The sequence below is a fragment of the Chaetodon auriga genome, chromosome 19 (genome assembly GCF_051107435.1).
Source record: "Chaetodon auriga isolate fChaAug3 chromosome 19, fChaAug3.hap1, whole genome shotgun sequence".
In the NCBI taxonomy this organism is placed as follows: Eukaryota; Metazoa; Chordata; class Actinopteri; order Chaetodontiformes; family Chaetodontidae; genus Chaetodon; species Chaetodon auriga.
Window position 1 is genome coordinate 21,059,244 of NC_135092.1, and position 21,044 is coordinate 21,080,287.

Here is a 21,044-nt window from a genome sequence, read left to right on the forward strand (position 1 = left end):
CAGAGGCGTCCTGACAGTCTTACCTGTCCCTCAGCGAACTCCTTCTCCTCCCTCAGCTGCTCCAGAGCTGCGTCGCCTGCACAGGTGAATCAGAGAGAACAGGTTGATGGAAAGTCCTCCTGAACAGCGTGCACGCTCTAATCATCGTCTCCTCACCTGAGGGCGGAGCTTCAACGCCTTCTCCCTCCGCGGCCTGCGTTCCCATGAGCCTTTGCTCTAGACTGTGGACGCGGCTCTGCAGCTGAGCCTTGTCTCGCTCCAGCGTCTCCACGGCCGCCTGCAGGGTCTTGGCCACGGCGTTTTCTCCTCGCAGCACGGCGATCTGCAGCGACGGAGCAAACCTTTAAATCCCTCACGCCGACCGAAGTTTCAAAGACGTCATGAAAACAAAGTTGTGTGAGTACCTCGTTCCTCAGAGTTTCCAGCTCCCGGTCTTTGTCTGAGATTAGGGCTCCAGTGGACTTCTGGAAGTTTACATCTCCCTCCACGTCCTGATTCGAGATGGTCTCTCTGCAGAAATTAAATAAAAGTAGTAATTGCTTGCTTAAAGGTACTTCTTTGAGGTTGAATAAAGGTATTTAAAACATTTTCTTCCTCATGTTTGCAGCCTTCTTCTTCACTGCCTGCGCTGGTGCACTGCTCTGTTTCTTTGTGCAATACTGCCACCAACTGTCCATCAGCGGAACAACGCGAATGTGTGACTCAAAACGAACGACAGGGCTGTTTATCATGTCACTTCATGCACAAGATACAAACAAACTGAAGACCCACTCATCAAAACAAGGCTCTATAGCACTACTAGTGGCCAAAACCTCCACAGGGCACCTTTAATATAAACCAACGTAAAGAAACAGCCTGTTGGACTTCATCCACCCCTGAAATCAACCGGACTTCACAACAGCCTTAATATGGAAATGATGCTGATTTTCCATCAACCAAGTAATAAACTCCAAATTCCAAACAAAGAACCATCTCAGCTGTGGCTCTGTGGATTAATGGAGTTGTAGATTTTACCACCTGCCTCCAAAATCAATTGTACGAGACGGATGACACCCAGCTGACGCCCTTTGTTTCTGATGAATGAAAGTGGATGTGAGGCGGCTCGTTTCCCTGATCACACCTTCTGTCTCTCTCTCATGTTTACCTTATTATTTCTGCTCTGATTGTACATCACCTCTTGGTTTCCCTCAGGCCAAACCCACAGAGCTGTCAGCTGCTCCTCACATCCCTTTTCCTTCACTTTGCTGCTCAAATCTGCGATCACACGCACGGCGTTGATCCAAACTGTCATCCCGCCTCAGCCGTCTATCATCCGCACTTTATTAAAAAATCCCTCTCGACTGAAGTCGCAGCTCTGAGATGCTTTAATCCTCTGATTGCTGAGCTGAGACGTGTGACACTTCTGTTTCTGTTCTGAGAAAGGGCTTAAAATAAGACCAGACAAAGACGATGAATGTTTAAGAAGTATTCGTCTAACAGGCCGATCAGATATGAGAAAGTGTCCAGAATAAACTCTGGTCGTTTCAGACGGAGGTGGAGGATCATTTATTTAAAGGTGGGGTGAGTCATTCTGCAGAGAGATGGCTGATTCTTCATGACATGATTACACGTTAGCGTGACACATTGCCCGTCCCTCTCAATCCTCCCATCTCCCCTCGCCTGTGCACGAACGCCACCTGTTGCTGATTGGCTGGAGCAGTGTCGCGGCACACTCCGTTTCCCATTCACAGAATCAGGGCTGAGGACAAAAACCTGATTTCTTTCAGCACACACAGAACGGACAGACTGTAATGGGGTGTTCATCTCAAATTCAGTGAAAATAAAGTGTTTTTAAAAACTCCAGTACAAATAATGCTGCTTATGTAATCGTATCATCAGTAAAACGATCCTAAAGTAAAAGTCCTCATGATGCAGAACGACTCCTTTCACAGTTCAACACTACTACAGGATATTCAACTATTCTGTTCTAATCACTGAAGAATATTATTGTTATTGTAGTTTGTAAATACTGTAGATACTCAGTGTTCTACTGGGTACATTAGTAGTATAGTACTGCATTATATAATATACAAATATAATGTGCTTTTATATGTACTGTTAAATAAATGCAGTGAAATAAAAAGTTGAATATTTTCCTCTAAGAAGTATTAAGTAGCTTAAAATGGAAATACTCAAGTAGAAGTATGTCAAAATCGTACTGAAGAACAGTAACTGAGTAAATGTACTTGGTTGACGATCAGTGGATGTTTTTGAGTAAATCTGCATACAACTACATTAGAATCACAATTAAGACTGACAGTTAAAAGAGTCAGAAATGGCTGGAATAAGGAACATTTTTACGTATTTCCTGGTTTCTTACCTGGTCTTCATGTCTGCCTGTTGAGTGTTACGCTCTTCATTGTGCTGAGAAGCAAACACACACAAATACAGCGACACTTAAATAGAAGCTGAAGCCGTCTGAGCTTTAAGAGTTCACTCACAGCAGGAAGTAAATCCTCGCTACGCCAAAACCTATTAATCAAATCAGCGTTTCTGACTAAACAAACCCTGATCTATAACAGGATGGAGGAAAGGTTTATATAACGAAAGGTCAGTACCTCCTCGAGATGCTGGGACTTCTGGGAGGCCAGCTTCAGCTCCTCGCTGCGGGGGGGGAGACAGAAAGGAGGTGACACACTTAAAGAGCAGAACTGAAGGCAGCGCGTTCACATGTGTTTCAGCATCACTGCTGTGTGCTTCAGTCTGGAGCGGTGCAACATCTGTTCGACATGCACGCAGGCATCACTAACACACACACACACACACACACACACACACACACACACACGCTGACACACACACACGCTGACACGCGCCCACAAAAGAACTGGATGTAGTGTCACCTGCTTGGATTTGGTGCATTTCCTGCAGTGTGATCCACATACATTGTGCATTAAGTGTGTCAGCGTCGGGCTGCATCGACCGTCAGCTGCTGATAAACCCGCTCTGCTGTGTGAGAGGCTGTGATGTGTGCGTGACTGAAAAGGGAAAATGCTCCACAGCCTTTCACCGTTTCACTCAGAGCTGCAACGATTAGTCCATTAATTGATTAGCTGATTGAAAAATAAGATGCTTTTAAGCGACTGGGATTTTCTGCTTTTATCTACTTCAGATGACTATAAACTGGATGTTTTTTAATTGTTGGATAGACAATGAAAAAACCATAGTTGATTTTTTTAACCAGTAGACTGCAGCCATTTGTGTGGAAATATATTCCTTTAGAAATACTGCAAATGCTCATCAAAGCCACCGTGTGCAGTGACTTCATCAGACACTCAGGTAAACAGATGTTTGGAGACTGAAGCACAGAACAACAACCGTTAAAACAACCCACACATATTATCTGTACCTATAAAATCATCCAGCAGACACACAGCAACGACAATACTGATCTGAAGTCTGTCCCCCTGATGAATGTGAGTCCAGTCTCTCTCTTTTAGCTGTTTTTGGTCTCCACCAGCTCCCTTCAGCTGCTAATTGCTCCACAGCGTTCACCAGCTCGTCTCTAACTGTGTCTGTCGTTGTAGTTTTCGTGGATTTTCAGAGCTTTTTGCGGCTGTAAACAAAGCTGGTGTGAACCAGAACAGTTCACTTGAGTGCCATAACACCAAAAAACAATGAGCTGACAGACACTAAAAAGCTGCAGCGAGCTGCAGATTCAGGTGATAATCATCTGTGGGTTCATCTCTACGATCGACCCCTTTCACATTACACAGTCACTTGATCTATTGGTAATGTAAAATTATTGATTAAAGCAGCTTTAAAGCAATGTTTTTCTAGCAAAATCATTTTGGACTATAAATACAACTGTAACAGTGAAGACCTCCATGACTTATACTGATATAATCTACAGACTAATACTCATCATTCAAAGCCATCTGTTGGTCCATTTCTGCTGCTTATGTCGACTTCTACACCGTCCCATTTTAAACATCTTAAAAGATTTGACAGCTGCAAAACCTGCCGTGGTTTATACTCTGCAAAGCTTAGATACAGTCATGACAGCACGCATGCATCCCCGACTGACAAATACCACCAGGATATTATAAAACTGACACAGTAATTGGTGCACATAATCACATTCAGACCGAGAGGCAGCAGCATAGATGGCGTTGTCTGGGAATTTATGAATCTGGATATTTTTGGATGCTGGAAACGAATGATTTGCTGGAGAAATTGAAATTAGCTCCATGTGGGTCATTCTTAGGATTTGTGTCAAAGGAAGAACGTGGAAGCTGTGTGTGACTAATAGCCCGGTCTGAGCTGCATCTGGGTGAAATATTTCTGTATAATTACATCGGCCATGCCTCTGTAGCATCCGCTCCACTCAAACACAACCGGGAGGCGCTGAAGAGAAGCTGCACTCTAAAAAAATATGGTTGTAAATGAAGCATCAGTGCAGCGCCGAACTGGATTTATCCACGTCTGCCACTTGTGTTCTCTGTCAGGGTGCAAACAGGAACAGGCTCGCATTCAAGCAGAACTACACACGTGAGAGTGAAGCAGCTGAAGCTTCTCCAGTTTTACCCGTGAAATCGTTTCATGCATCATCTAAAATTTAATACCGTTTATTATTGCAGGAGCGGTAATAAAGCTCCGTGCCTCACCAGACACAAATGAAACTGAAAAAACTGCCTCAGACTTCTACACCTATAGAGACATCAGGATCAAACTACACGAAATCTTAAAGCTGTGTTAATCAGCTTTGCTTTTTAGCCACTAGGGGGCAGAATAATTAAAAAAAGCTAAAAATCACGGAGCATGGATTCATTCATGTCCCCATGAATGGATGGATGAATGCCAGTGACTTCTGCAAATGTTAGCATGCTAACACGCTAACCTAATGGTGAACATGGTTAGCATTATACCTGCTTAACATAAGCATGTAAAAATGGTTACTGTGAACATGTTAGCATGTTGATGTTAGCATTTAGCTCAAAGCATCGCGGTGCGGGAGGTGCTAGCACAGAGCTGCTAGCACGGCTGTAAGCTCCCGGTCTTGTTTTGATAGTATCATTTGTATGTACACAGCACAAATTATCGATGAACATTTCTGTTTTGTTTTTGGAATATTCCCACTGAGATTCAAAATCTATTTTACAAACAAGTCCTGGCCAACAGCAGACAAACCAATCAGGATTTAACCTGCAGCAGCACCAAAAACAAGACAAGAACAGAGCACACATCCGAGCTACAGTGCTTACAGCTGTTCTTTCAGATGCCACAAAAGCCACATTGATTCCACACACACACACAGTTTAACACAGAGACACACTGAAACACACACTCTGATGTCATAGTGCGAGCGGCGGCCATGTTGGAGCCAGGCAGTCCTAGGAGGAGAGACGGAGCGATTACATAACAGCGGGAGACTGAGGAAGGATGCGCCTCAGAAGGATGGAGCAGCACATCGCAGGGAGCAGACAGGAGGAGGGCGGAGGGGAGGAACATGTAACAAAGCTGTGGAGGTGTTTAACATGACTCCTCCATCTCAGACTCCTGAGTTTTAAAGAGAACAGAACAGCAGAGTCGGAGGACGACGCTGCTCGTTTGACTGTGAAAAAGGACATTTGTTGACATTTCTGTCTCCATCTGCTCTGCCTCCGTCAGGAAGCTACGCATCGATGACTATAATTCAGCCAATCAGATCCATCTGGAGCTGTGACATCACAGCTTGGGGGTCTGATGACTCGGGGGGGGCAGGATGATGTAAAGACTCAAGAACACACGTGTGCAAACACACCACATGCTTGTACATATGCACACACAGAGAGGCACACGACAGCTTCACGCACACGCATGAACGCACGCACGCACACACACACACACACACACACACACACACACAGAGTCTATAAATAGACCTTGACATCAGGCTTCACTGCAAACACAACAGTCAGGTAGAAAGACGCTGTTTAAAGAGTATTTTTACGCTGCATCAAAAACGGTTTCAGCTGAGCAATCAAAGACCTGCTGGTGCTTAAAATATTGATGGATTTGTCGCTTTGCCAACACTGTGAAAGCCACGAGAGCGGAGCACACGGAAATAAATCTTGCTTCATCATGCTTAATCTTATCTATCCACAGAGGTCTTAAGATAAGATAATCCTTTATTAATCCCACAGCGGGGAACTTTGCAGTGTTACAGCAGCAAAGGGGATCGTGTAATCGCAAGAATCGTCAGTAAAACAACCACAAAAAAGACGATCATACGCTGCTTTTCCATGTCTTCATTTTCCATTTACAACTTTGCAGCGCAGCAAAAAAATGGTGGCACCATGACCAACTGCAGACGTCTGCTTTGCCCGGCGTGGATCGCACGGTGCACGGGTGGGAGACGAATCAGGACATCGAATCTGCATAAACTATCCAGGAGAGAACAGGAGTGATTCTTCCAGCATCTGTCGTCCACAGCTGGTTTTTCTGTACGCTGATAAATGTGCAGCTTCTGATTTGAAGTGCAGCAGCGTCACCGCAGAGCGCCGTCCGCCATGTTTGCCTTCATTAATTCACCTGCTCCACAATAACCACACACATGTCCACACCCATCAGGGGGTCCATTATGGCTCCTTATTCTGTCTGTTCACGTGGGAGACATCGGAGCACTGGAGTTTATTGATCCTGTGCGTCACGCCCTCGTTTCAATCATCAGTGTCTTCGTTCCTATAAACAGCTTCACCGAAACACTTTCATTTCAATCATCTTTGCACTAATTAACTGTTAGAAAACACAACGTGCTGTTCACGTCCTGCTGCTCCGCACGTCCACCGCGGTTAAGCCACCGTTGTCGTGCCTCACCGTGATTGGCTCAGCTGTTTCAGAGCTGTGAGAATAATGATGAGATTGGCTGAGACCTCAGATTTATGTTCAGCTTCACTGAGGCGGTTTTCGAGGTGGAGGCAGTTAGTTTCAACCGAAAGAGGAGAAGTCTGACTCCTCTGGAGCTGTCCCACTGCCCCACGCTGGTTCCCACACAATAATAACACAACTTTGTCAACTAGATGCTCACTGTGATGGATTAAACAACAGGAAAGAATGGAAACCAAAGGCGGCCCGAGGAGAAGGAGCAGTACATCTAAAAACTGTAACGTGTATTTAAAAATGAGCAGCTAAAGGATTTACGACATTTTGAACAAACATTTCCAGGGAGGATTCATGGTTTAGAAATGTTTATATGGAAGCTAGAACACCCGAGGGGGCTTCCTCACTGTGATTATTATTATTGTTGTGCATTGTACTCCACTCCACCATCTTATGCATAATCACATAATAGAACCCTCTGGCTAATTATGGCCTTTACACGGCAATTTATAGCATATTTACAAGTGCAAGCATCTCTCTGGAGAGTTACAGATGGAGCCACCTTAATAACACATTTGATGGTTCAGTGTTAGACCAATGCAGACAGTTTTGTATAATCATACTATCTGAAAGCAATTAAACGTTTGTACAGTCCTTTCTTTGTGCTGAATTACAGTTTGAAAGTGCAGACTGGATTTTTAATCACCAGCATACTGTAGACCCCGCAGGACACATTCACCACACCAGTCTAATGAACTGGCTGACTGGGGTCGCCTTTAGAGGAGACCCAGGCCGGGAACAAGCACATTAGTTATCCTCAGTACTCACATTTCCTTGCAGAGGACGCCGATTCGCTGGTTTTCTGTGCTGCTTCGCTCCTTCGACAGACTCAGCTCTTCCTGGTATTTGGAGTTCTGCTGTTTCAAAGCCTCGAGCTGAAGAGGAGCGAACACAGACGGGGGGGAAGAGGGTCATTAAGAATATAAAAAGCAAGTCAGAACAGCAAAGGACAGTCCAGCAGGGATCATTTTCCTCTTTAGCTCATCTTAATGGTGTATGCACAGATTAAATGCTGCAGCACTTAAGTCCCATTTGGACCAGATTCATTCCTCCAGGGGACGTGTGGTGAGTTCAACATCACCTCTGCTGGTCAGTGATTTTAACCCTGTATGTGATCCTAATTTTTGCTGAACTTGTCCTGCAAGTCAAATCCTGCCTGTCCTCATATTCTGAAGAGTCTGACAGACGAGACACCAGCAAACACCAACATAAAGGCCGACTTGGTAACCACAACAACAACAGAGATAATTAAAGCCATCAGGAGCTCAAGAGCTCATCAAATCCATTAAAAGTACGCTGAATCAGCTGCCAGCACTTCCTGTTTGCAGTGTAACCATCAACATACAGACGACAATCACTGGATCACTCCAACACTGAGGAAAATGTAATAATGTGATGATTCACAGGCAAGCTCTGAAGCGTCTTTTATGATTTCTAAGTGAATTTATGGACGGACGTCAGAGATGTGAGAGATGTGTCGCTAACAAAGGGGTTCGTCGAGGCTGGTACTACTCAGCTGGATGTGTTGACTTCATCAGGATTATCCAGCATTTTCTGCAAAAAATTATTAAACAATTAATCAACTATCAAAATAGTTGCAGACTGGAGCGACACTCAAAGCTGGGGAGTTAAAACGCCGACCATGAACTACGACCTCCCTGGTTCAAGCCTGGACAGAGACCTTCGTTACATCTCATCTCTCAACTGTCTGTAGTTACAAACGACCCACTAATCAGTTAATCAACTCATCGTTATTCAACACCAGAAACATATATTTAACATCGTATTCCCACATCTCATTCAAAAGCTTTTACATCTGAGGAAAAGCTGCACTCAGACAGAAATTTTGGGTAATTTGTGAACCTACAGGCCTTGATGTTGGTGATGAGTCAGCAGAAAGCGCTCAATCCACGTGAAATTAAAAATAGAAGCTCCGTCGACGTCAGTTCGTCCAACTTGACCTCATGAAAACTTTCTGTTTCTCATTCGAGTCGGATATTTGGGATCCCAGACATCTCGTGAATCGTTCAAACCGCGACACGTGCTGCTTTAAAATAGCAATCGTCAATAATTAATTAACGAGCGTGACTTTTCAATCAATGCCTTTGCTGAAACCGGCTTGAAATTAAAAGAGAAAAAAGCTCACAGTAACGGTTCACACAGGAAGCCGCCTGCAGCTTCTGCTGGCACATTGAAGCATTGTGAAGTGTGTCTGCAGGAGTTTCTGACTTTTCAATGCCTTAATATTTATCTGCACCCCCAAAGTGAGACCAAGTCCACAGAGCATGCTCACATACACACACAAACATACATAAAAACACACACACAGGTTATCCACTGGACCATGAAATCTCACATCAGCAGCAAGGAAAGCAGTCATTTATGAGAGCTGATCAGAGGCGAAACAGCAGCAGCAAATAATGTCCTTGAAAAATGAGGTTTTCCAACAGGCAGTCCTACCTGGTAGTGAGGCGAGTAGATGTTACTGGAGTAACCCTGATGCAGAGCAGCTATGTCCATACCTGCACAGCTCACCACTGCCGGATTTCAACCTGTGTTCACCTGCTACCACAGCGGCGTTGTTGCTGCTATGCCCGCGATCGCCTTCTGTCTACAGCAGATACAGCAGCGTGCACAGACTAACACAAGCTGGGCATCAATAAACCATCAGCTCTCATCCCCCGCCGTGCACGGCTGCGAGAGGGAAATGGAGAGCGCGGCGCCCGAGCAGCCTCCCTCTCTCTCTCACGGTTAGGTTAAAGAAGCCGAGCACTTCCATTATGTAAGCCCCAGTAAGCTCCTCCCAGGACCCCCTCGTCCCCCCCCTCCTGCCACCTTTCCGCTGCTCGCAGTCTCGTCCCCACTCTCCAACAGCACACACACACACACACACACACACACACACACACACACACACTCTGAACCTTTCATTCACAGTGTTTAACATGAATCACAGCAAACAGAAGAATCAGCTGGAGTGTTTTACAGGATGAGGTCTGATAAAAACAACCGGCCGGTCGTACTGTCGCCTCTGACGCTGTTCTAGTGATGCGGTGCTGCGAGGAACAAGTATTTTCATTAGCGTGTGATCTGTCTGTTAATTTCACAGTTAATAATTTGGTCTATAAAACAGAAAACTGCGAAAACAACCAGCAAATAACCACGACTGAGACGCTAAACCCAACAACAACAACAACAACAACAAAACACCTAAAAACGTTTGTGGATTGATCAGTACAGATGCTACAAACCTATACTACAGTACAATACTAAAATACAAATCTGAGGTACTTGTACTTAACATGAGTCTCTTCTTTTTGTGCCACTTTCTACTTTTACTGCAGTACACTACAGGGAAATACTGTACTTTTTACTTCTTCTCTAGTAAGTTTGCAAATTAAGATTTTTGCACACAAAACATATGAAGAATTTATAAAATAGGATGTTTTGTTATAGATTAAACTACCCGACAGCTTCTACAAGTGAAGCTGAATTAGCTGATTAGTTGATTAATTCGTGAATTAATCTTGATACAGAGGTAACGATTTTGAAGGAGTCACAATAAACGAGGTCAGATCGTCACATCGTTCCAGCTGCAGATCCAACAGATGTGTGGCAGCACAAGACAAGAGGCCGACCTCAAGTCAGCTGTTCATTAACTAAAGCAATGTTCTCTCCAGCCAGGCATCACCACACACACACACACACACACACACACACTCCGACATGTGCAGTATTACATCACAACCTACAGCAGCACGGCCGAGCGCTGAGAGGAGAGGCAGACGTCATGAATAATAAATAAATAAATGCTGTTCAGCGTGTGTGTTTGTGTCTGTTTTGCTCCACAGAGACTGAATTCCTCCTCTCGTTTGTAGCTGCAATAACATTTTTCATTTTTGATGGCGCTCACGTTCTGCTGATCCCTCCAGTTTCCTTAAAGCATGTTTAAAGTATAATGAACAGTCTGTCGTTCGCTCCTTGAACACTCTGTGTCGTCCTTTGCTTCTGCTTGCAGTGATTAAGTCAGCTTGAACATTTCAGTTAGCAACACCTCAAATTAAATGTGCATGTTTACTGCTCATTCTGACAAAGCTCACATTATATAAAAACCTGCAGGATTTACACAGACAGCAGTTGGAAAGAATTTTTGGTGCGTATTTGTACAATAACAGTGTTCCCAATTAAAACTACAGGCTGCAAAATTACAGATATCTAACACGTGTTAATATACCATTAGTAGTACTACTATACTGCTCATGAATGCTGAATATTCTTTTTTTCTTTAGAAAAACACCTGCTGCACTGATTTCAAGACAGACATTCCTCCTTAAATGATCAAGAAGCGCTGAAATATGCTGCCTGTGAAAGGTTTAAGCCCTGGGATGACTAAAATAGACACAAAGAAAGTGCATTTACATCCGGTCTCTATCTCCCGCTCTAATCTGCGATCCGTTTCACCATCTGGAGCTCGCAGGCAGCTGGAGTCTGAGTGAGCTCACAGAGCGGAGACGACTGCAGGCGGCAGACAGCAGCAGAGTGAATGAACGGCTGCAGGTGACCGCAGTTAGAGGAGTCGAAACTCATGAAAGTACGGAGCTACAGACGGCCGTGAGACGTGGAGACTGAGAGGGATGAGACAGGAAGAGATGGTCGGCAGTATTTCATGCGTGGCTGCTTACATGCGATGACGGGGGCTCAGTCGCATGCGATCAGTGTGGGAATCCTGATGTGAAAACATAATAAAAACCCTCCAGGCTACAGATGCTGAGCTTATATGCATGCGTGAATCCTCCACACGCTGTCGCAGTGTGCTTGGAGCTGTAGTAAGTGTAAGGAGCTGCTTTCACAGTGCGTTTGTCTGCTGCTACAAGCATCTAAGGTCTTTACTTTGAAGGCCGAACAGAATGTGACGAGTCCACTACATTATGTTTGTGTTAAAAATAGCTCCATTCATGACTAACACATCCACTGAGTGTTTCCACGCTGCATGGGAGCTGGTCCTCGCTGATACAATATCAGAGTTCAGGCTAACGTTAGCAGCTCCGTCCTGCTCTTTGCTGGATTTGAGGATGTTTACACCAACTCGTCTTCTGCTTTCGCTTTAGCATCAGTCTTTTAACACGTACACAGACAACAGGGCCATACTTGAGACCCCTTTAACAGGCGTCTTGTATGAACTCAATGTGAGCATGGTTACTTCAGTGACAGTGGGTATTTACAGCCCTCTGCTGCAGCTGAACGTCACCTCACATATTTTCCATCAGGGCCTTCTGCTCACCTGCGTCTCCAGTGTCTTCTTCTCATTGGTCAGCTGCTCAAGCAGCAGCGCCGTACCCTCTGCCTTTTCAGTAGCCTGGAAAACACATTGACAATATTTAGCTCCATGCTAATATGCTAATATTTGTATGTAAAATGCTTTTCTACTGATGACAAAAAAACAAAGCATAAGAGATCATTCACGTGTCCTCTCTGGTGTTATCTGGCTTTTTATATCAGGATGCATGTGTTTCTGGGATTACATCAATATGTTGTGAACTTTCTCCTCACAGTCTTTATGAATTCATTATTTGTTTTAATGTACGAAACATTGAAAGCTGTATTAACCGTCGTTTCGCCTGCTGGGGACAATAGAAACAAGCTGTAAACGTAACTGCGATACATTAACATCTTATTAAGCTGATGAATTTAAGTCCAATATTCTCTCTCTTTTAGCTGTTTTTGGTCTCTTTGTTCACCAGCTAGTCTCTACCTGTTTGCTGCTTCTTCTCTGAAGACAACAGCCCGCTGCAAACAACACTCATGAGAGCAATGAGAGCAAATGAAAACAATAAGCTGTGGGTTTGTTACCACATTGGGCCCGTTTCACGCTGCACACTGCAATTTGATCCATTGTTAATATAAAAATATCACGTTTTTGAGTCACTCTCAAATTTAGGCTCTCGTGAAAACGGACATTAGCACTTAAAGACCAGCGTTCTATTAATAGACAGGAGAGATCAGAGGTCACCAGAAATCTTGGCTGAAAAATGAAGACAGCTCTTTACTGAGGCAGCCTCAAGCTTGTTCAGCTGTTTCACTTTTAAGTCCATTTGTGACGAACTCCGTGAAGCGAGAGCAGGAAGTATGAAAGCTCTGACTCCAGGGAAAGACAACAAAATCCTCTCTTGAAAACTGTAACCTGTAATTGCACTCGTTCTTTTGTTCACCACTCCATTTATGCAACTGCTGCAAAGAAAATGAGCACAAACAGTGACGAGCAGAAACACAAGTGCATGAATGTTAAATGAGTGTTTGTGGCTTGAAACACACCAATGAATTTGACTAAAGGTACACAGAGGAGGCTCCTACGTACCAGTCGGTATGAAAGGTGGGAAATATTTGGCAGCAGTACTTAAAGGTCCAGTGTGCAGGATTTAGTGGCATCTAGTGGTGAGGTTGCAGACTGCAAGCAACTGAACACTCAGCCCTCACTTTACAAGCATGCAGGAGGTAATGTAATGTAAAAAGATGAAAGGCGCTCTCTAAAGTCAGCGCTTGGTTTGTCCGTTCAGGTGGACTCTGTGGATCCTAAACAACAGGGCTTTAAAGATAACCTTCAGAGTGTTTACTGTAAATAAAAGCAGCAATTTTTACTCCTTAACGAAACATATAGTGTGTATTTTTACCATCTAACAAATACAGTCAAAGCATTTCCAACTCCTCTGCAAACCCTGTCATTAAAACGCTTTAAAAGCTGCACACTGCAAACTTCTCACATGTTATTCTTCCACACGTCCTTCATGTTCTCTGATTGTTTTCAGGCAGGTCCTTCTGATCGTGGCAGAAGTTTGATTTTACACTTGAACAAATCTCGATAAGACTCTGCAAAAACGGTGAAAGCCTGAATAAAAGAAGAAGACGGGTGCGGAGACTCATCAAACCCAAAAACGGAACGAAAGGAACGTGTGCATGTGTGTGTTAGTAATGTTTTAACAACATCGAATTAGCCCGAGGCCTCAGAGTGGGGCTTCACCAAGTCTGCATGACAACACACTGCAAAGGTTGATTACATAAGGAGGCATTATTAAAGGAAAGGCTACTTGAAAGTCCCCAAACTTTTTTTAACTGTTCATTTGTCACGTTTTCATCATTTCCCTCCAAGAAGACCACAAATAATCTGCTGAAATCTGTTAAAAGCCAGAAGCAGACTGAGCTATCTTGGTGAGAATCAGCAAATGCCAACACACTGATTCATCGTCTACAAATGTTATCCGACTGTTCGCAGCAGTCGGAGCTGTGACTCCAGCTCTGCTCAGAGACCCCCGCTCTCAGCCTCTTCTGTGTGCAGGGTGTAGACAACAATAAGGAGACTGTCTGCATGAGAATGACATGAAGTGTTGTTTCCGGCTGCAGCAGGTAGCTGTTTTCAGAGAAGAAGCTGTAAAAGAAACGCTGTGAGCTACCTGCAGACACAGGTAGAAGCTAGCTGGTGGACACAGAGGAGCATTTAGCAGCTAAAGAGCCAGAAAAACGGAGCTAAGACAGAGTGAATATTGGACTTTAATTCATCAGGTGGCACAAAGACGACTCAGGTTGCTGCTCATGTCTGATGAAAGCGTGAATTAGCAACTGTTGGCTAACAAGTCTGTTGTGTTCCCCGCTGCCCCAAAATGACCAAAACAATCAGTTATTGCAGGTCTAAGTAAAACTACAGATGTAAATGTACGGTCCACGTGTGAGCCTACCTGTGTGAGCTCCGTCTCTCTGCGCTGACTCTCCTCCTTCAGCTGCTGGTAGTCTTTCTGTGACTGCTCCACACTGTGCTCCAGCTCTGACAGGAAACACATCCACCATAACCATCATCTTTACACAAAAACATCAAACGCAGCTGAGATGCGCGCGACATGTTTACCTTGCATGGTCTTCGCCATCTTCCTGTTCTCCTCCTCCGCTATCTCCAGCTTTTGTCTCTGAAGAGGAAAAACACGGGCTTGACTTGGAGCTAATCGCTTACATGGTAACATTCTTGTACCTTGAGCTAAGCGGAGAGGAATGGCTGGAAACATGCGAGGTTTGTGGATAATCTTCTTCTCTTAACGAGGCCATTTTCACGATGCCCACAAGCAAAACACGTCACGGTGAAAAAATAAACAAACCTACAGCTACAGATCAGACCCTGTTTAAGGCTTTTTTTTTTTTTACAAAGCAAGTCAGCAGGAAACATTAAAACGTCAGCTGTTGAGATTCTTTACAACCAACTCGTGGAGCTAATGTTAGCGTCATTGGCTAGCTCGCCACAGCGCTGATAAAACATGCACCTGTCATTGATCAGTCCTGTGTGAAATCAAAAGACTGTAGAAACAGTGACTACAGGGGGCGGGACTTAGCAAGCTGTCAATTAAGCCTTGCTGCTGTGTTGAAGTGCTACAGGTGCATCAGAGAAGACTGCTGCTGTGACCTTCACATAAAAGTGACTTCTTTATACTCGAGACTGAGCTGGAAAACTGTCATCACATTCGCTGAAGGGAACAAGGTTTAAAAGCCCAAAATCCTGATTTTTAACAGGCAGGTGAGGGCAGAAATGTGAGAGGTTCCACGTTTCTTTCCTGTTAATTTGTGATTATCAGGCACAGAGTTTCTTCCTTTCTTACCAGGCCGGTGAGCTGCTGCTCCAGCGAGCTCTTCTCCTGCTGCACAGACTGAAGCTCTTTCTGTTTGCTCTCCACATCAACGCTCAGCTCACTGATCTGTCCAGGACACAGCGTAGAGCGTACAGTATACACATGTACATCTGAGCACAGCCATAAATTATGCATCATCACAGTGGCCTCAACACACCACACATAAAAACGACACGCGCTTATTTACATTAGGGGCCAAAAGGAGGACTGTAAAATAGAAATTACACCATTATTTTCAGTTCATTCAGTTTTACATCATGCCATAAATTATATGATAATAATAAATAATCCATTTTACGAGCGGGGAGCATCACACAGCTGCTGCTCAGGCCCAGCTGAACACAAACCTTTTTCTCCTGAGACTGCGCCTGAGCCTTGAGGCTGCTGATCTGCTGCTGGGACAGAGACACGGCGTCCTCCTTCTGCTGGGACGCCCGGAGCCTGAGCTGGAGGTCTGCCACCTCCCGCTCCAGCTCCATGATCCTGGAGCGCTCAGACACGGTGGCCACCTACAGCAGAGCACGTAGAGAGGAGGCATGAAGGCAAAGAGGAGGTAGGAGAGCTGACGGGGGAGAGTGGTGGTGGAAGATTGTAGGGCTGCAACTAACGATCATCGTTATCAATTATGTTTTGATTCAGTGTTTTGTCTATAAAACATCAGAAAATTGTGAAAAGTGTAATTTAATTTAATTTCCAAGTATATTATAAAGAGAAAAGCAGAAAAGCTGTGTAAGCCTTCATAATGTGACAAAGAATTGAAGTTTTTACTTGCTAGTCACCAGTAAAGTGAATCTCTTTAACAGAATAAAACTAAGAATAACACAATAAACAACACATTAAAGTAACACCTCTGTATCTAAGCAGAACAAACGTTTCCACTGATTTACTTATTGGAAAAAACCTTCAGTAACATCCTCAATTTATTGATAAACACTTATTGTGACTGACACGACTGACTCGTCAGGACTGGAGCCTCGTTTCGACCTCCCAGACAGAATCTGGTGCCAGTTGGGATTTGCTCTCTTACTGCAGGAGACTTTGACCTTGAGGTCAAAGGTTGGACCTTCTGGTTAAAGGGCAGAGGATGGCAGTGTTGTACATTTTTCTTACTGTCAATGAATCCCATGAAAAGATCAAAACCAGCAGCGAATGTCGCTCCTGACAACAATCTGTGTATCACAGGCTGATACATGTTCTTCCTCTGCGCCGCAGAGCTGCAGAACTGTCCAGAAACTGTCAAAAACACCTCAAGGAGACACACTGTCGGACTGCGTGACACGTTCCTTCATTCCTTCACCTCCTGCTGCACTAAATACTCACTACAGCACCAAAAGGGGATTACTGCGCCGCTGAAAATAGTCCCCAACAAATGCACTTTTCCTCCTGTTTGAGTAACATTTGCTAAAAACTACAGCGACCACCTGTTTTATGACACTACTGAGCCTGTTTAGAAGATGAAACTACATATTTGTGAGCTGTTTTTTTAAAGTTTACATCTACTTGCGATGGGCTTCCTGCTGAGTGCAGCAGAGCGGACAGGGAAGTTGGAAGGCATTAAAGGAGGGACGATCACGTTGTTGGTTTTGGACTTTTCGTGGGATTTGTGAAGAAGAAAAATGAGGGCTGACATCGTCAGAAGCACAGGCATTTCTAAACTCTATTTAAAAACAAAAACTTTCATGCAAACATGCGCAACTTTGAGTATGATAGACCTGGGTTATTAGAGAAGCTCAAGGCCAATGAGATGTTAATAATCATGTGCTCGGCCACGAGGGAAGAAACTTGAGATAAATCTGACAATTTGCATAAAGTTTGCAGGCTGTGGCTCCTTCAACACATTCTGTGCACCGTCATTAAACCTGGTGGGGAAAAGCACATCACTCAGTCCTGCTGTGGGACTGGGACTGCAGCATTACCCTAGTGTCCTCTAAATCCCTCTGGAGTTTTTCAGCTTTGGTCTTTTCAAAGAGCAGGCTCTGCTCAAGCTCCTTTATGTGGGCATGCTCCAGTCTGGTCTGCGTCTGTTAGTAAGAGAGAGCGGGAAGAGAAGAACAAACACCAATGCAACACTGACATGCCAGCTTTGTGCCACGAACAGAAAGAAGACAAGACTTTAAAGAGAAGGCCAGTAAGAACGAAAGCACTGATGGTTTCCAGCATTTCAATCACATCAGTTGGTCGTGAACAAAGGAAAAGATTATTTGCTCGTTCTGCTCTGAGGAATATCCCGAGGTAATTATTTCAATCGCCTCATTCTGACTCTCAGATACTCTTCTTCCTCTTCTATTGCCACTTGTTTGCTTGTATTCCAGCAGCTGAAGGAGACTAATTCAGGCAGTAATTCCTCTGAAGAGTGAAGAGGATGCAGACAAGAGAGGAAGATGAAAGCGCACAAGAAGACTGAAGGCGAGGCAGGACAAAAACAGATTTCAAGAACGGGCATGAGGGTGAAAAGATGTTGAGAGGATGGTGATTCAAAGTGCAGCGGGGGGGGGGGGGGGGGGTCTGAGAGGAAGGGTGAATGAATTAAGCATGAATGAATAAATAAAAGGAGCAGGAAGAAAGATGTGTCTGAACAAGAAAGCAAATGAATGATTAAAAGAGTGCAGGAAAAGGAAAAACCTTAGAAAGAATAATTGATTTAATCACCAGCTCTTATTTTTAGAGGAAAATGCAGCGCAGTGTGAGTTAGTGGCCGATTTCTTTAGCACTTTAAAGTTAATGTGGTACTTATCGGGAGAAACAGAAGCACACAGGAGGGCTGGAGGTCGACATGACTTTGACTGGTTTTAATAAGAAATAAGTGGGCGTGATAATGTAAAATAATTCACCTAGTTTGTCAATAATTCACACATTAACCTCATGGAGACAGCATCAGTCTGACAAGCGGGACATTTAGAGCTTGAGTGAGACAGAGAATATGTTTAATTGAGAGCTGGATTATATAACCACAAGTTACCTCCAGGTCTCCTTTGGTGATGCATGCTTCCTCCACACGAAACTGCAGATCCTCCACTTTTCTGTCAAACAGGAACAATGACAACATTTCCTCCAAGAGCATCTTTACTCTACATATTACACATGAAACCTTTTCCAAATTTAATGTATCAACAAACAGTATGCTGTGCAGGCAAAGTCCGACCACCCACCTCTTCTCCTCCTCCAGCTGGTTGAGCAGCTCCACCTTGTCTCGATCTGCGGCCTCCACCAGCGAACGCAGGTGATCCAGCTTTGCCTCCATCTCCACTGCATACTACAACACACACAGCAGCAGTGATATCAGTAGTTATCATTGCCTCAGTTTCAAGATTTAAGGCTGAAATGGGGCAGAGGTCAAGAGTGCTCGCGCTCCCTTCCCCGCCAGCCACAAAAGAGGAGCTAAGTGAGTGATTAATGAGCTGAACTTTGAAAAGGAGGAACTAACAAGAGACTGAGAGGCCTGCCTCTGGAGCCTCCTCTGTCTTAAGCAACCGTGAACAGGATGACTGCGAGCTTTGGAGGGCCTTAGATTTTGGACCCCACAGATATATATGTGAAATTTCAAACTGGATTAAACCACAAAAGGCAAAGCAAACTCACAAAGTCTGACAGTCTGAAAGTCTTAAGAAGATGTTCAGAGTAAGATTTTAGCAAACAGCTGAATCACTAAACATCCTGCAGACACAGAGCAACACGACTGGAGTCATGTTTCACGTCCAGCGTTCAGATTTAAGAAGTCCTCCTGATCGAGACGTGTTGACCAAACATAGCCTGGAGCAACACTTTATTTTAAATAGATTAGCTATTTCATTTTTCTAATCGCTGTTTGCACGTGTTCTTCTTTGACTGCTCCACGTGAGCATGCATCAGACCTGATCCCGTCCTTTCCTCAGCAGAGTCAGCTCCTGCTGCACCTCCCCGGCATGGCTGGTCGCCTTTGCCACCTCACATCTCTCCAGGTCTCTCTCCGCCAGCAGCTGCTCGATGTGCTGCTGCTTCTCCTTCAGAGCCTCCTGCAGCGCGGTGGTGCCAGAAATCTTACGAGCGTACCGGGCCGACGTCTCCGTCAGCTGGAGGAGGCACAGTGAGAGCATTCTGCAGGTTATCTGATGGTGTTCTTACAAACCATCACGAACAGTGTTTAAACTGCCTCAGAGGTCCTGAGGGTGCGTGGAGGCAATATATGAAAGAACAGAACGAAGTTAAGGTGCCAGAAAAAGAACAAAATCTGATTCAACATTAAGTCCATATTCAGTCACACTATGGAGAATTTACCAAATAGGATAATTTGATTAAAAAGGAGTAAATAAGCTCAGACACTGATTTGCAGCCAAAACAGTGAGGCTCCATTATGAAACTCTGTCTCTGTTTATAAACTAGTTTGGTTTTCCGAATACATGTTGAGGAAATGATCACTGGGACCAGTGTTGAGCTCAGCAGTAGCATATTTTTATGTTTGTGTATCGTAGGGTGGAGGTCGGTGGATGGTGGGTGAAGGGTTCGCATCCAGAGACCCACGTGTGGTCAAGTGAGGATCGTGGTTTTGGCTGGAAATTTCACAGCCATCCATCCGATAGCTGTTGAGACATTTCAGGTAAAACCACAAACGTGAACCTCGTGCTCGTGTGTAGGGATTCATCCTCTGGGGACCTCCATGTTTGTACAAAGTTTCACGGCAACTTATTGAGGTTTGACTGACAGACAGACTGTGCTGCCCTTCCTGAAGCCATGCCACCCGCAGGGTTAAAAAAGTTCATCTATTTTCATATCATGCTGTAGCCGCTACAAGCACATACTGTACTGCTCAGAGCCAACAGGACAACACATTAAATGTTGTCACTGAGAGTTTCACAGGTCCGCTCGGTCTGAGCATTTTACGACTGAGCAAATATGTTTATTCAAATGTTTCCTTGTCACGCTGATAAAATACATAATTCAGGTAGTATTATGTTCTCACTCTCTGAAAATATATTTACTGTTGCAAATTAGTAGTATGTATAAAGAGTCATGGTGTTGAATAACAGAGGTTTTGCAGAACTTTAGGATGACACAGTCAGGTTGAACTTTTGGATATAACATGTCATCCTCCGAGACGTTTGTGTGAAATATTGTCATAACTAGCATATTAATTATTGAGTTATGGACCCCACAAAGGTGAATTCTCAACCTTTGTGTTCACGACGTCAGACTCACAGTGAAGTTTGGAGATGTGTCACATGAGCAGTGAACACCCGTTTTGGGTGACAGCACAGCCGACTCTTACCAGTCCTGCTCGGCTGGGTCTGCCGCTGACCGAGGAGGTGGCGGAGCTGAGGGAGCTGATGGAGGAGGCGCTCGGGCTCCTCTTCAGGCCAGACTTCCTCCGTGAGCTCTTGGCCTTGGTGGGCGTGGTGCAGGGGAAGCCGATACGTGTCACCTTGTGGACCGGAGCGAACAGACCGTACCTGGGCATGCACTGAAAGTATCTGAGAGGAGGAGAGGGTGGTTGAAACCAGGTGGTTC

General features: G+C 44.6%; 1 protein-coding gene across 2 annotated transcripts in view; it reads right to left on the reverse strand.

The window, feature by feature from the left end:
- Positions 1–21,044, reverse strand: part of clip1b (CAP-GLY domain containing linker protein 1b) — a 28,892-nt gene that overhangs the window by 3,845 nt on the left and 4,003 nt on the right. Inside the window, exons 6-21 of one of the 2 annotated variants that reach the window (XM_076757386.1) lie at positions 20,806–21,007; positions 19,415–19,612; positions 18,713–18,816; positions 18,523–18,583; positions 17,480–17,584; positions 15,911–16,072; positions 15,534–15,629; positions 14,795–14,852; positions 14,628–14,713; positions 12,182–12,256; positions 7,669–7,775; positions 2,598–2,643; positions 2,360–2,403; positions 405–510; positions 157–322; positions 24–76 (exon numbers count right to left, since the gene is read on the reverse strand). In XM_076757386.1, coding sequence (XP_076613501.1) covers positions 24–76; positions 157–322; positions 405–510; positions 2,360–2,403; positions 2,598–2,643; positions 7,669–7,775; positions 12,182–12,256; positions 14,628–14,713; positions 14,795–14,852; positions 15,534–15,629; positions 15,911–16,072; positions 17,480–17,584; positions 18,523–18,583; positions 18,713–18,816; positions 19,415–19,612; positions 20,806–21,007 — 1,669 coding nt within the window. The remainder of the gene's footprint in view (positions 1–23; positions 77–156; positions 323–404; positions 511–2,359; positions 2,404–2,597; positions 2,644–7,668; positions 7,776–12,181; positions 12,257–14,627; positions 14,714–14,794; positions 14,853–15,533; positions 15,630–15,910; positions 16,073–17,479; positions 17,585–18,522; positions 18,584–18,712; positions 18,817–19,414; positions 19,613–20,805; positions 21,008–21,044) is intronic. The other variant, XM_076757387.1, reaches the window with a different exon arrangement.